The following is a 14,980-nucleotide window of genomic DNA, read 5'->3' as shown; positions in this document are numbered from 1 at the left end:
TCCTGCATGAGAAATCCCATGGGCAAAGGAGCCTGGTGAGTTACAGTCCACAGGGTCGCAAAGAGTCGGACACAACTGAGCGAGTAACCACGCACGCATAGTAAATACTGTATCAATAAAAATGTTTTGTGAGTAGAAAAATGGTTTGGGGGAGTGATGTGGGAAAGTATTCGATAAACAGCTGGACTACGTGCTCACAAATATCCCCTTCAATCAAAATGTTGTTGGATTTCCTTAACTTAATCCCAGGTGATGGTCTGATGCACAACACTAACATGCCGTGGAAGTGTGCTTACCTGCCTGACGTCATAGAGCCTATCGCACCTTCATAAAGGGCAAGAGGCATTTTAAAAGCCTCCTATTTGCTTAACTTGGGGATTCCATTTTCTATGAATAGAACTAAATTAAATTCACTTCACTTTGTTAAGAATTTCACCTCATCCCTTGAGACAACTTGAGTGCCATAGTGCCCTGATCCCAAACCCACCAAGTGAATAGGAAAATTATAACAACACTGGTTTCATCACTTTATAATCATGTCTAAAATTCAGAAAATTTAGAAAAATGAGGAATGATAGTTTTCTGTCAGATAATTAGACCCTAACAACCCATCCACTACACCAGATCCACTATCAGAAGTACTACTTAGGTGGTATAATTAACTTGGTTGACTGTATTTCTATTTCTCATGTACTCACTAAGGTACTAAGAAAACAGTCATGACCATAAACCAAATATAACACTGTTTACAGGAAGACAACAACATGAGTAAGCTACAATACTGATCCTAAAAGCACATGGAGGTTCACTGCATTTTTGTTCATTTTTAAATATTCATAGTAAAAACTTAAAAAGAATACCCACAGCAAATATAAAATTCAACCCTCAGTTAATACAGACATGATATTGGTCTGTTTTTTAAGCTATATGAAGAACAGGTTATGATTCAGCATTCATGTAATTTTATCCAAATTCACCTGGACTCAAATTTGAAAATATTTACCTGCTAATTAATACCTAACTTACACTCTAAATCTCAGAAGAATCAAGTTCTTAAGCACTGTTTAGAAACAGTTTCATTAATATAACTGAAAAACACTTCATTGGCACTTGGGGTTAAAGACACTATCTTATACTAGTTTTTCTTCTTTATTTAATACAAGATGCACAGTCGTATTATATCAGACTTCATGGTTATTATAGTCTAGGCCATTGTAAAATTAATGGTTTTGATCCTTTAGAATTACATCAATACATAAAATTATTTGGTTTCCTCTATATTTCTTAGGATTTTCAAAGTCTAGAAAAAGCTATCATTGTTTAACAGCTAAGACTTCTCATAGTAGAATTAGGATAGGTGTCAAGTGATAGGAAGCTAGTCCTGGCTCTGATCTTATTTTACCTTGACTATTTCACTTAATCTCCTGGGTCTTGGTGCTCATCCATAAAAGAACGCAGATTAGATGATTTCAAAGGCTCCATCTAGTTTCTGGTTGTCAATATTATGACCTCATCCTGAGTATACCCCTTCAATAGGACAGGTATGATATCCTTATTCTAGCTATCACAATACATTACTCTGGATAAAACCCACAAAATGTGTAAAGCCAGGAATGTTTAAAAATTGTGATTAAAAAATACACTGGCTTGAAATATGGGTTAAATATCAAGAACACTAAACTTCTTGTCTAGAAAGCATAAACTCTGTATGCTGTAAATAAAACTCTGAAAAGGTGTGAGAAACAAGTCAAGCAAGATAACTCACTCTACCAACTCTTGAACAAAAAAGGGCAATCTCTGAATAGTAATTTCTTGACACACAATGTCTGTGGCACCCATTCTCTCTCTACGCATGTATGTGTAAGAGGAAGATGATACTTTTATGGCATAATGGAATCAAGAGTATGGAAGACAATGTACTCTTCGTTAATACCTGAGGAAACTACCTTCCTAGTTAATAATAAACCAAGATGTACGTAAATGTTTTTTGTGTCAATATTTATATTGAATATATAAAACACACAGTTAATTCCTTAACTCTAACACTATTAAATTCACATCAATAGTGCTGATGTACTACTGTGAGTTATTTCAACAGCCCCACTTAGAAAACTAAGTTAATCCAAGTGAAAATATGGATTTCTTTTCTAGGATAGAGTAATTCACAGATGTTAGTTTATAACTATGAAATCAATAAAAGTAAATAAAAATCCCTCCAATATGTAGTAACAAATGGCCCATGTAGTATAAATGTGGTATACTGAAGAACCACCTCCTTTCAGAAATACCAATATTGAGAAGTGTAGCTACTGAGACTTTGGTTAATGCCTATTGAAAAAGCAATGTCAGAAGAATGTGAGTTATATAAATAAAATTATAGCGTCAATATGTTGGAGAAAGCCGTCCGGGGTACAAGGCAGGAAATGTGTGTGTATTTAATTTACAGCTCAAAATATTAATAGTAAAAATAGACAAAAAGTGATTGTGAACCAGAAAGAGTTCAGGTTTCTTTCAAGAGCCTGGTTGAGATGGTGTGTATGTAAAACAACTGAATGAAGATGTAAGCTGGTATTGTGGTACTGTGATGATTTAAACCACAAATGCCTTCCCTATTTAAATATTCCAATCAGTACTGTTAGGACACGTACCTCGGAGAATTCTTTCCTCATGGCAACGAAGAAAGTCCCAGATTCTAACAGTGCCGTCATCAGAGCATGTAGCAAATTTATTATCCGTGGGTGAGAAACTGTTACGTGAAGACACACAGCAGGGGAAAGAAGTCAGCATTTCACAGGTTATCTGCGCGTCTCAGACAGGGAAAAATAAAACACTGCGCTGCGCGATAAACAGGAGAGGGAAGCATCCAACGTGAAGGGCCTTAAAGAGACTGCTGTTAGCTAACAACCTATCTCAACAAAAGAATAATTCACAGTAGTTGCTTCTTAGTTTTCAATCATCAATATTCAGAGAACTTAATGAGGGTATTATTAGTACTAATGCTATCCAGACTCCCCACAGTACAGTATTTCCTATGGTATCAACAGAAAACATAGAGCTGATTAAGTATAGAACTAAACAAATTCTCTTTGCAATATTCCTGTAAAGTCTTTTAAAATCACATAGGAATACTGCTCAAAAAAACCCAGCATCAGCTTCTGCTTTGAACTTCATATAATGATAAGCTGAAAAGTTTCAGGCAGGCTGTTTTAAGACTAGTTGTTAAAACATTCCTTCATATGATGTTTCTCACTTATGTAAAAGGTTTGTGGAAAATGTTCACACCTTCTTTTCACGCAAGTTATCCCATGAATGTTACACTTTTTGAAGGAAACTAACATGGGGACATGCCGACTGTTTAAAGCCAAAGAATATGCTGCAAAGGAGGGATCCATTTCTTCCTCCCTGTAAAAGACCATCAAGTTTCTCACTTAACTCTAAGAACTCCCCTGAACTTCTGAACCTTATGCTTAAGAAAGGACCACTTTTGAAAATTCAGTGTATAGTCAGGAGAATAAGGCACAGTCTTTGCAGATGTGTGTTTATCCAATAAGTCTTTGTTAAGATTCTGAAAGTAGAAACAAGTGACTACAGTGGACGATGTTTCTATAAAGATGTCAACCTCCTCCCTCGTGTGGGTGGCACAACCATAAAGAACGCTGCTTAGCTTTCTTCTGAAGCTGCAGCATTTCTTCAAGCTTGTTTTTGAAACTTTTTCTTTTCCATTTCTACTATACATATCTCACTGATATGTAAAAATATACAACTTAATGAAAATATTTTAAACTCCCACTTATCATACATTTGCATTACTGATGTCAACAACAGTGAATCAGAAGGAAAGTCCTACAGTCTTCTTGACAATGGTCTGCTCACAGCTCCAAAGCTTGAAAGAACCCGCTCATTAATCCATTAATGTTTGCCACATCCAGAGTTACTTGGAGACTTTTTAGCCCTACTATACTTTTCTTTTGAAGTCGTGGCATAACCAAGCCAACCAGGTCTTCACTTAAGCCTTTTTTTTCTTGTATTTTGTGAGAACTCTGAAGGTGTTTTCTGTAGGCTTTAGATTTTATTCAGTTGTATAATTAAAGACTGAATTCTTTATTTGGAATTAAATATTCTTATCTTACATAGTAGGTAATAAAAATGAATAACGTATACACATTATTAACCATAAATGAAAAGAGAAAACCAGTGCAAAATGCGGCAGACAATACATCTCTAACATATTGCAAAGGCTCATATCGGGACAACACTACTTCAGAAAAGTGCCAGCAAAATGGTGAATGTGTGAAAACAAAGAAAAATATTGTGTTTATAGGGTGCAAAAAGTTTCCCAGAATCTGACAGAACCCATGCATCTCTGCACCCAGAATACACTTAGAGAATAATTTAACCATGACAATAGGGACTACAGAAAATGGTATATTGTGTATAAACCTGGCCTCTCTAATCGCCTCCTTATGTGCCTGGAACATCTTGACGTTGTTCATGTTCGACTGCCAATATTTCACATATCCTCCGTGATCTGCTGTCAACATCCACATGTCATTATGTGACCAAGTCATGGCTCTCACTGGGCTATCATGAGCCTGTGAAAACACAAAACATTTATAAACATCATATCAAAGACGATACAATGGAAGGCAATGATCTGTCCAATTATAAGTTTTAAAACGCCAGTAACACAGAATGATGCTACCATCTGATGATTACTGTTACCTGTAATATTGTTTCAAAATTGAAAGTGAGTCCATTCCACAAGGTGAACTCCCCACTAGAAGCTCCAGTGACCAACCTTCTTCCTTCTGGAGTCCACTGAGAAAGAAAAAGACATTATACAAGGTCACAAATCCACAACCTTAATTAATTGTTAAAACACTCAGAAAGTCTTTATAAAATATCCAACAATTGACATTAAGTGGACAATACTTTCACTTCAGAATATGGCTCAGATTTATCAGCAAATACTTAGCCAGAAAAGAAATTAACACAGTCCAAGGAAAACTCTAGCACTTGGCTCATTAAGTAAATTAAAAAGAGTAAGTGCATTACAATAACCTGTTAAGTTACACACACCTAGGCACCCTAAAGAGCATTTCAAAACAGAATATCTGAAGATCTACTTTTTCTAGAATACATGGAAGATCATCATACTAATAAATAAGATCGTCAGTCACCAGAAAAACTCAGAGACTGAATGAGTGAAAGATTTGGTTTATTACAGCTGCTAGTGGACCTTTGGGCAGAAAAGTTACCAGTGTTTTATGAAAATAACAAAACAAAACAGTATAACAATAAATATCAATTTAAGGAAATCAAGGCTATCAAACTTTTCCTGGAAACTAAATGTACAATACATATAAAGTTCTTCTTCATTCACAATATCAAGCAGTGACAAGTCTCATGCTAATCTAGCATCAAACAAAAAAAAAGCAATACAACAGAGGCATGGCTAACAGTACCCCAGTATTTCAACGTCACAATCTGCATTCTGAAGGAATCTGTGGCATATGCTTATCAACTCAAAACGCAACGTACTTTTTCTTTTATTTTCAAGTTTCTATGACAGATTACACACGTTTTCCATGGATGTAAACACAAGAAATATCAATACAACAATCTTACATTCCCCTGTAAAAAGTGTGACACAGGGCTGAAAAATACAAGGGTGCTTATAGGATGAGACATACGAAATCAAGTTTATTTGGTAAATTACACAGATACACATGACAAGCCAGCCTTTTACTGCTTACCTGAAGATCACGATTTTGCTATCATTTTAAAAAACCTTCTACTTTCCTAGTTTCTGCTATCTGCTATGGATCCCAACTCTGTAAAGACTACAGGCTACCACCCTGTAGACACAGGACCCACAGTCTTTATGTCTTTAACGCTTGTAATCTAGACTTGTCTTCACTATGTGCAAATTTCCTAAGACCTTATAGCTTGATTCCCAAATGAGCAATTTACCCATCTAACGAGATACAGCACATGGAATGCTCAGATTCTATTCACCTCAAAAAGGTTTTCTGTGTTATGCTAACGAGAAATTAAAATTAGCTGCACATCATACTCCTTTCACCAAATCCTCTGCCATACAAAATTACACTACAAATTGGTTGGCTCTACTAACACAAAAGCCATTCAAATAATGTTCCTTTTCTAATGTTTTCTACTGTAATAGGCCTCCGAAACAAAGAGGAGGCCTGACTGACTGTCACATTTGTATGGAGCTGAAGCCAGCATCTCTTTCAGCCCTCTGAGTTCTCTGGGCTGTCTATCACACCTCTCTAATAAGAAGACCTGCTTATTTTGTTCATTTGCCACAAATGTCTTTCCTCTGTCCCATTATTTTTTCAATTCTTATTCACTCAACTTTGACTATTAACTATCTTATGTTTCTGGACTTGATATACTGCTAACCAACAAGTACTTTCTTACTAGCAAAACACATACACAAAAAGATTATACTATTATCTATAGGAATATTAGCTGGATGCCTGGGACACATGGGACACAGAGATGGGAAGACTTCTTTATTACAAATCCTTCAAATTTTAATAATCTGAACCATGTCAACGTACTGTTTATTTTAATATTATATTTTAAAAATTTTAGCGAAAATGTATTGAGTACCCACAATGTACCTTCACTGATGACAACTATGGTCTACCTTTGGGCTTCAGCTCTTCTTGGGTGTTTCCCTTCCCAGTAACCCTAAGAGTTTTGATTCACCTTGAGATGCTGTTCTCTAAACTGCAACAGAACATTTCTATTCAAGAGCAAGTCAGACACCTGCTGCAATATATATCCATGGCCAGCTCAGAGAGAATTCTACAGAAATTGCAACATAAAAGCAATCCAAAAGTACTACCTTACTAAACGTGGATATAATAGATAAACTGGATAGTCCAAAATAAAAATAAAAGCAATACACTGATTTTTATCCCAGTTATATATTTTAAACACTGCTTCATTTTCTTTGTCCTATTAAATATATTTGCAGGTTAATTTTTCAAAATTAATTTTTCCAAAAAGTGTCAAACAGAATACTTACCCTGACAACAAATACTGGACATTTTACTTTATTTGTTGATGTTCGAACAAACTTTGTTGTTACTGCATTCATAGGATTATTCAACATCCCAATAGGTGGAACCAGCTACAAAAAAAGAGAATTAGATTTAAAGAGCTTCTGATCATGCACAGGGTATAAACCAGGGACATGGTAAGGTAATTATTTCAACATTTAAAGACAAATTCAGGACCATACAGGACAGTACTGTAATATATTAGTCTATAGTAATCAAATGAAGAAAATGAAAGTACAGGAAAGTTAAATGCCTATTATTTATTACTAAATAAACAATAAAATCAAGGGCCAGATTTCCCAAATTACTTCTCAAAGTCAACACACTTAAACATATTCGTAACAAGCAAGGTTTAAAATTAACTTCTCTCTTATAAGGACTCTTAGGCAGTGCAACCTTTTGCTGGACATTGCTTTAAGACCCAAATCAAAAGTTCATCCATTATCAGATTAAAAGAAAAATTTAAATGCAGGTTAAAAAAAAAAACATGGTTTATGCAGATACACTATCCTTTCAGGAATGTTTTAATTATTAAAAAAAAAATGTAAAAAGAAAAGTCCATGTTTAAATTAGAGATCTCATAGTTCCTAGGTCCAAGCAAAGAGGTTTTTATTAAACAAATATGACATATCTTATACTTACATCATTATAATAACCTGCATCAGGCTGAATTGCTCGCATATCTCTCTGGTCTCTTTGCCATATTCTATTCTGTTAAAAATCAATCAATCAATCAATCAATATATAGTCTATACTCAACTTGAAGCTTAAGTAAATATTTACAGAATGTAAGCTGTCATCAAATGGGGAAAAAGAAGAATAAAACTTTTTCACTATGTTCTAAAACATAGATAATAGTATTTATCTTAAGAGATTTCCCCCTTTTCCTACTGACATTGTTTAGAATTTCCTCTCTTTGCTCATATTATGCCCAACCAATCATCCAAGATGCTGGTGACCCCAACACATTCTCATAGACAGACATTCCCAATTCCTTCACATTTCTCAGCACAAAACAATTCCTCTTATCCTGGTCTTGGTTTTCTTAACTCCTCCCAAACTCTCTTAGTCTAGTTTTTCAACTGAAACATCTGAAAAAGCCTTAATCTACCTTTACCTCTGAATGAATATTTTTCTGCTAAGTCCCTGCAACATACAAATTAGGCATATAGGTCTTTTAGCAATTTGTCTCAGGTAATGAGAAGGCAATGGCACCCCACTCCAGTACTTTTGCCTGGAAAATCCCATGGACGGAGGAGCCTGGTGGGCTGCCGTCTATGGGGTCGCACAGAGTCCACAGAAGACACGACTGAAGCGACCTAACAGCAGCAGCAATGAAAAGCAGACAAATTTTCTTCATAGGAAGCAAAACAGACCAAAACCCGATTAAAGTGGAGATGGTAATAAAAAGCAAATCAGAGACTTAAAAAAGGTTAAGATAAATAAAGAACTCACAGGGGAGATCTGTCAAGCTGACCCAGGCTTAGGTAGACCCCTACTCTGCCTTCACACGCCCTATCAGAGCCGTATTAGAGTTTCACCCGACAAGACTGTAGCACATGCTCAATCCTCTAAGTAAACAGAGGCCCTTTCCTTGAGGGCCTTGAAGAGTCCAGCGTACTGGACACACACATCACTTACTCTGAACACATGTTCTCGTACAAATATCCTTATGTTGGTAATCTCTTAACATTTTACATACAAGTTTAATGAGTGCTTTACAACTGGAACAAAAGTACTCTCTTCTGATATATGTTGTGAACCTTTAGAACAAAGTGTATTTTTAAACTAGTGTCTTTAAAATTTTTTGAAATTATTCATGCATTCAAAGGGAAAAAAAAACCCACCCAGTACTCTACTTAATTGAGGTTACTGGCCTCATTTGAAATGTTATTTCATCCTCCTAACGCAAAAAACACAGGTATACTCATTACCCTACATTTTAAAACTTTTCTTCTTTTTAAAAAACCGAAGTTTGGTCATCTAAAGCACATTAACTGAACTTACCTCCAAATACTTAATTACAGATGGATTATAGTCTATGGTTTTTCGGTTTACTGCTTTTCTCATTCGTTTTCCATCAAAGGTAAGCTGCTGCATTGCTTGCTGCTGTGCAAAATCTGGTCGCTTATAAAACAGTTGTCGAGGTGCCTGGTGTTGGAACCTTGGCATATGGAAAAACCGAGGAGGAGAACCAATTTCTGTAGCCATGGCGATGTTTTCGTTCTATGACACCTGGGAAAGGAAAAAGTACTTTCACTACAAATATGTCAGCACTGTAACACTACCAGAAAACATTTTTAAATGAACATTTTTTTACACTCCTGTACCTTTATCTAATATGCATCATTTCTAGCTTTTAGTCAACCTATTTACAAAATGAACAATTTGACTTAATGGCAGAAACCAGTTACAATTTGAAAAAAGGTCAATTGACAGATTAAGTGCTAATAAGTATTTGTTGTAGGGGTTTCCCTGGTGGTCCAGTGGTTAAGAATCCACTTGCAATGCAGGGCACACTGGTTCAATCCCTGGTCCAGGAAGATGTCATATACCATGGGACAACTAAGCCTGTGAGCCACAACTACTGAGCCCATGCTCCAGAGTCCAAGGACTGCAACTACTGAGTCCATGTGCTGAAATTACTAAAACCCGTGCACCCCTAGAGCCCGTGTTCTGCCATGAGAAGTCACTGCAATCAGAAGCCTGAGCACGGCAACTAGAATAGCCCCTGCCTGCCCCAAGTAGGGAGAAGGCAATGGCACCCCACTCCACTACTCTTGCCTGGAAAATCCCATGGACAGAGGAGCCTGGTAGGCTGCAGTCCATGGGGTCGTGAAGAGTCGGACACGACTGAGCGACTTCACTTTCACTTTTATGCATTGGAGAAAGAAACGGCAACCCACTCCAGTGTTCCTGCCTGGAGAATCCCAGGGACAGGGGAGCCTGGTGGCTGCCGTCTATGGGGTTGCAGAGTCAGACACAACTGACGAGACTTAGCAGCAGCAGCAGCCCCAACTAGAGACAGCACATGCAGAGCAATGAAGATCCAGCACACCAGCCCCCAAAAAAGAATAAATAAATAATTTAGTAAGTATTTGTTGTAAAATTTAGCCTGGTGGAAGGAAACATCTGTTTTTCAGAGCTTGGGGCAAGTGTATTTTGTACGTGTAGGGTGGCTAAACTGCAGGGGAAAGGAAGGTAAAATCACTTGAGAACTGTTCACATTTTTAAAATGAAGTTTTCATCAGATGTTTGATAATAAAACAGATCATTTTAAGTTTATTGTAAGACCCTCATTTTATACAAGTTATTTTAAAAAAACCTTCAGCTTCATTTCTATCCTCTTAAATTTCTTAGGACGAGTGTAAAAAGTAGAATAAACTATCTTATTTCAAATGAATACTAAAAGTATGTCTATCTAATTTCAGGCTCAAAGTAACAACCACAGAAATGTATTTCTCAGTATGTACATCTACATTTCTATACAGGCAATATTAGGCTAACATCTGAAGAAAAAATGTTAGGGGCTTAGTTTTTCAACTTGAGTGCTCTCCAATTAAATTTACATTCCAATAATACAAATGTGCATGAATTAAAAACACATTTCAAGCATATTTTAAAAATCAGATCATGAAAAATATATAAAGGGTGTTAGCATTTCTGCATTTTTGTTTCAAAAAGAGCAATGATTATTTTTCTATATTCTTACATTTGCCTTTCTTAATTCCAGACACTAAATTAAGGACTTGAAAATAAATTTGTGATTTCCTGTGGATGAAAATCAGTACTACTTAATACATCCTTGTCACTTTACTGTCTCCTGAAACCATCTGATGATGGTAACAGAAAGGAAATGGAGGAGGAAAGGTGGGAGTGGGGAGATTAAGTCCTGACTCCCATGATACCAAAAATAAACAGAAACTTCCCTGGAGGTCCAGTAATGCAAGGGACTTGGGTTTACTCCCTGGTGGGGGAACTAAGATCCCACATGTCTTGGGGCAACCAAGCCCATGTGCAGGAACCAGATATGCCCACGTGTCGAAATGAAGACCCAGCACAGACAAACTTTTGAAATTAATTTTTTTTTAATTTGAGAAATAAAACATGTTGTTGTGGTTGGTGTTGTTCAGTTGCTAAGTCATGTCCAACTCTTTTCAACTCCATGGACTGCAGCACATGAGGCTTCCTTATCCTTCACTACATTCCAGAGTTTGCTCAAACTCGTCCATTGAGTCAGTGATGCCATCCAACCCGATTATCCTCTGTTGCCCCTTCTCTTCCGGCCCTCAGTCTTTCCCAGCATCAGGGTCATTTCCAGTGAGCTGGCTCTTGAAGTTTTGGAGCTTCAGCATCAGTCTTTCCAAAGAATATCAGGGTTGATTTCTTTTAGGGTTGACCGGTTAGATCTCCTTGCAGTCAGTCCAAAGGACTCTCAAGAGTCTTCTCCAGCTCCACAGTTCAAGAGCATCAATTCTTCAGCACTCAGCCTTCTTTATGGTCCAACTCTCATATCCATACATGACTACTGGAAAAACTATAGCTTTGACTATATACACTTTTGTCAGCAGAGTGATTCCTTTGCTTTTTAATTTGCTGTCTAGGTTTGTCATAGCTTTCCTTCTAAAGAGCAAACGTCTTTTAATTTAACTGAGGCAGTCATCATCCACAGTGATTTTTCAAGCCCAAGAAAATAAAATCTTCCACTTTCCCCCTTCTATCTGCCATGAAGTGATGGGATTGGATGCCACGATCTTAGTTTTTTGAATGCTGAGTTTTAAACCTGCATTCTTTCTTTCGTCTTTCACCCTCATCAAGAGGCTCTTCAGTTCCTCTTCATTTTCTGCCATTAGAGTTGCAGGGAGAAATATCAACAGTCTCAGATATGCAGATAATACCACTCTAAATCTGAGGCTGTTGATATTTCTCCTGGCAATCTTGATTTCAGCTTGTAATTCATCCAGCCTGGCATTTTGCATGATGTACTCTGCAGAGAAATTAAATAAACAGGGTGACAATACACAGCCTTCACATACTCCTTTCCAGTTTTGAACCAGTTCATTGTTCCACGTCCAGTTTTAACTGCTGCTTCTTGACTGGCATATAGGTTTCTCAGGAGATAGGTATGGTGGTCCGGTATTCCAATTTATTTGAGAATTTTCCATAGTTTTTTGTGTTCCACAAAGTCAAAGGCTTTAGTGTGGTTAATGAAGCAGAAGTCGATATTTTTCTGGAATTCCCCTGCTTTCTCTATGATCCAACGAATGTAGGCAATTTGAACTCTGGCTCCTCTGCCTTTTCTAAACCCAGTTTGCACACCTTGAAGTTCTTGGTTCACGTACTGCTAAGGCCTAGCTTGAAGGATTTTGAGCATTACCTTGCTAGTATGTGAAATGAGTGCAACTGTATGGTTGTCTGAACATTCTTTGGCACTGAAATGCGAACTCATCTTTTCCAGTTCTGTGGCCACTGCTGAGTTTTCCAAATTTGCTGGCATATTGAGTACAGCACTTTAACAGCATAACCTTTGAGGATTTTAATTAAACAGCTCAGCTGGAATTCCAGCATCTCCACTAGCTTTGTTCATAGCAAAACAATAAGACATGAATGTAGTATTATTTCCACTACTCTAGAACAATTACGGAAGACCCTAACAAATGTTAATTTGTAATGAGATGAGACAGGGCTTCCCTGGTGGCTCAATGGTAAAGAATTCGCCTCTAAATGCAAGAGATGCGGGTTGGATTCCCTGGATTGGGAAGATCCCCTGGAGAAGGAAATGGGAACCCACTCCAGTATTCTTACCTGAGAAATCCCAAAGACAGAGGAGCCTGGCACGCTATAACACATGGGGTCACAGAGAGTCGGACACAACTTAGCAACTAAAAACAACACCAGTGCAATGAGAAACATTCTGTCTCTCTTTTCAAGCTGTGCACGTATGAATTAAACAGACTACAACTGCCTCAATAAAGCTGGTGAGGGAATCTGTTTATTCAGCTATCTCATGAGTCCAATTAAGTTTCAGCATCCAGACTTCAAATAAAGGCTTTAATTTCGATGCCTCTGTCAATAATTCTAAAAGAATGCAGCTTTGGTAAGTATACTTTTAAATTACTATTTTTTCACTTTATAATCATCAAATTTCTAATTTTATTAAAATAAAATTATCCTAATATTCTAGTTTCTATTATTGATATCAAATGAGAATAAAGATTTTTATACATATCAAAAGAGGCTTAATTATTCAGCCAAAAAACCAAGGGAATGAAGTGCTGACATATGCTACATGATGACTCTCAAAACCACTACGTAAACAAAAGAAGCCAAAGATAAAAGGTCACGTAATATACGCCTTCACGTGCACTCAAATCCAGAACAGGCCAATACACAGTGGCAGAAGCGCACTAGTGGTTGGCAGGCAAAGGGAGAATGGGGATGGAGCTTCCTCTGATGATGGTGGAAGTATCTGGAACTAGGAAGAGGTGGCAGCTGCACAACAGAGAATGCACTGAGTAGTACTGAATTAGACACTGAAATGGTTAGACAGTGAGTTTTATGTTATACGACTTCTACCTCACTTAAAATATAGGGGTTTAGTCCACTGGAAAAAAATTTCATATGGAGTAAAGGAAACACTGGCAGGCTACAGACCATAGAGTCACAGGAGTCAGACGGGACTTAGTGACTAACCCACCACCACAGATGAGACATTTACAGGAAGCTGACGCTATTAAAGTTGGGTGATGGGTACACGAATATAAAGCATTAATCAAGAGCCAAACCTAGGATCTACTGTACAAATACGAGAAAATATTTGAAGTCAATGCTGAAGTCAAATGCAAACCAATCAATATGTTGTTACTAACACTTTTAAATAATTCACTTGTTAAAGCTAGAAAATAAAATTACTCTTTCATTTAAGACATCACTGCCAGGTACTTCCTGGCAGTCCAGTGGTTAAGATCCATGCTTCCAATTCAGGGCGCCCAGGTTTCATACTTTGTTGGGGAACTAAGACCCCACATGCCACGAAGTATGTCAAAAACAAGACTAAACTAAACACAGTTCAGCTCAGTCACTCAGTCGTGTCCAATCCATGGACAAATAGATATAGAGCTTTCAAAAAGACTTTACAGAGGGTGGGAGAAAATATATTTCCACTTACTGATCTGTTGATAAAACTTGTTCAGAAAAAAAAGGCCTTTCACTTTTCCGTGGATGGTCAAGTACCACTTGTATTTTAGAAAGAAAGGTCCAGCATGAAGAAAAAGAGGAAAAAAAAAGTATATTCCAAATCAAAATCCAGCCCTAAAATAAAACATAAACAAACCTCCTGACAATACAGTAATCAATCTTCATAAATGTCTTAACACATGTCAGCATCACTTCGTGCAAACCGCTATAACTTGTCCAAAGTCAAAAGCAAAGCCATTTAGTAGCTGCTACCTTCACAAATTCCCATGTGAAGTCCTAACCTCCAATACCTCAGAATATGACTGTATGTGGAGATAAAGCTCTGACCCTTATGACTAGTACCCTAATCAGAAGAGATTATGACACAGACATGCACAGAAGGAGAGCCATGTGAAAACAAGGGAAGACAACAGCCATCTACAAGCCAGGAAGAGAGGTCTCAGAAGAAACTAATCCCCTGCTCACATCTTTTTTTTTTTTTTTTTTCTGTTTTTATTTTTATTTTTTGGGGGGGGAGTTCTAAATTCACTTTTTTTTTTTTTACATTTTTTTCCTTATTCGTAATTATTTTATTTTTAAACTTTAAAATATTGTATTAGTTTTGCCAAATATAAAAATGAATCCGCCACAGGTATACATGTGTTCCCAATCCTGAACCCTCCTCCCTCCTCCCTCCCCATACCATCTCT

At 37.1% G+C, this 14,980-nt stretch overlaps 1 protein-coding gene across 8 annotated transcripts in view; it reads right to left on the bottom strand.

Annotated features, from left to right (window-relative positions):
- The window catches only part of WDR33 (WD repeat domain 33), a 108,654-nt gene that overhangs the window by 51,649 nt on the left and 42,025 nt on the right, over nucleotides 1–14,980 (bottom strand). For 7 of the 8 annotated variants that reach the window (XR_003513269.1, XM_027554677.1, XM_027554686.1 and 4 more), the window contains 6 exons: nucleotides 9,102–9,329; nucleotides 7,737–7,805; nucleotides 7,061–7,165; nucleotides 4,723–4,818; nucleotides 4,441–4,592; nucleotides 2,649–2,746 (listed from right to left, as the gene is read on the bottom strand). Coding sequence is in view for 7 of the 8 variants with exons in the window: in XM_027554677.1 (XP_027410478.1) it covers nucleotides 2,649–2,746; nucleotides 4,441–4,592; nucleotides 4,723–4,818; nucleotides 7,061–7,165; nucleotides 7,737–7,805; nucleotides 9,102–9,305 (724 nt within the window). In the remaining variant the exon portion in view is untranslated. Of the gene's footprint in view, nucleotides 1–2,648; nucleotides 2,747–4,440; nucleotides 4,593–4,722; nucleotides 4,819–7,060; nucleotides 7,166–7,736; nucleotides 7,806–9,101; nucleotides 9,330–14,262; nucleotides 14,326–14,980 lie in introns of those variants that run through there. The other variant, XM_027554696.1, reaches the window with a different exon arrangement.

Source organism: Bos indicus x Bos taurus, chromosome 2 (genome assembly GCF_003369695.1).
Source record: "Bos indicus x Bos taurus breed Angus x Brahman F1 hybrid chromosome 2, Bos_hybrid_MaternalHap_v2.0, whole genome shotgun sequence".
NCBI lineage: Eukaryota > Metazoa > Chordata > Mammalia > Artiodactyla > Bovidae > Bos > Bos indicus x Bos taurus.
Note: the sequence above shows the minus strand (reverse complement) of the source record. Positions and strands in the feature narration are given on the sequence as shown.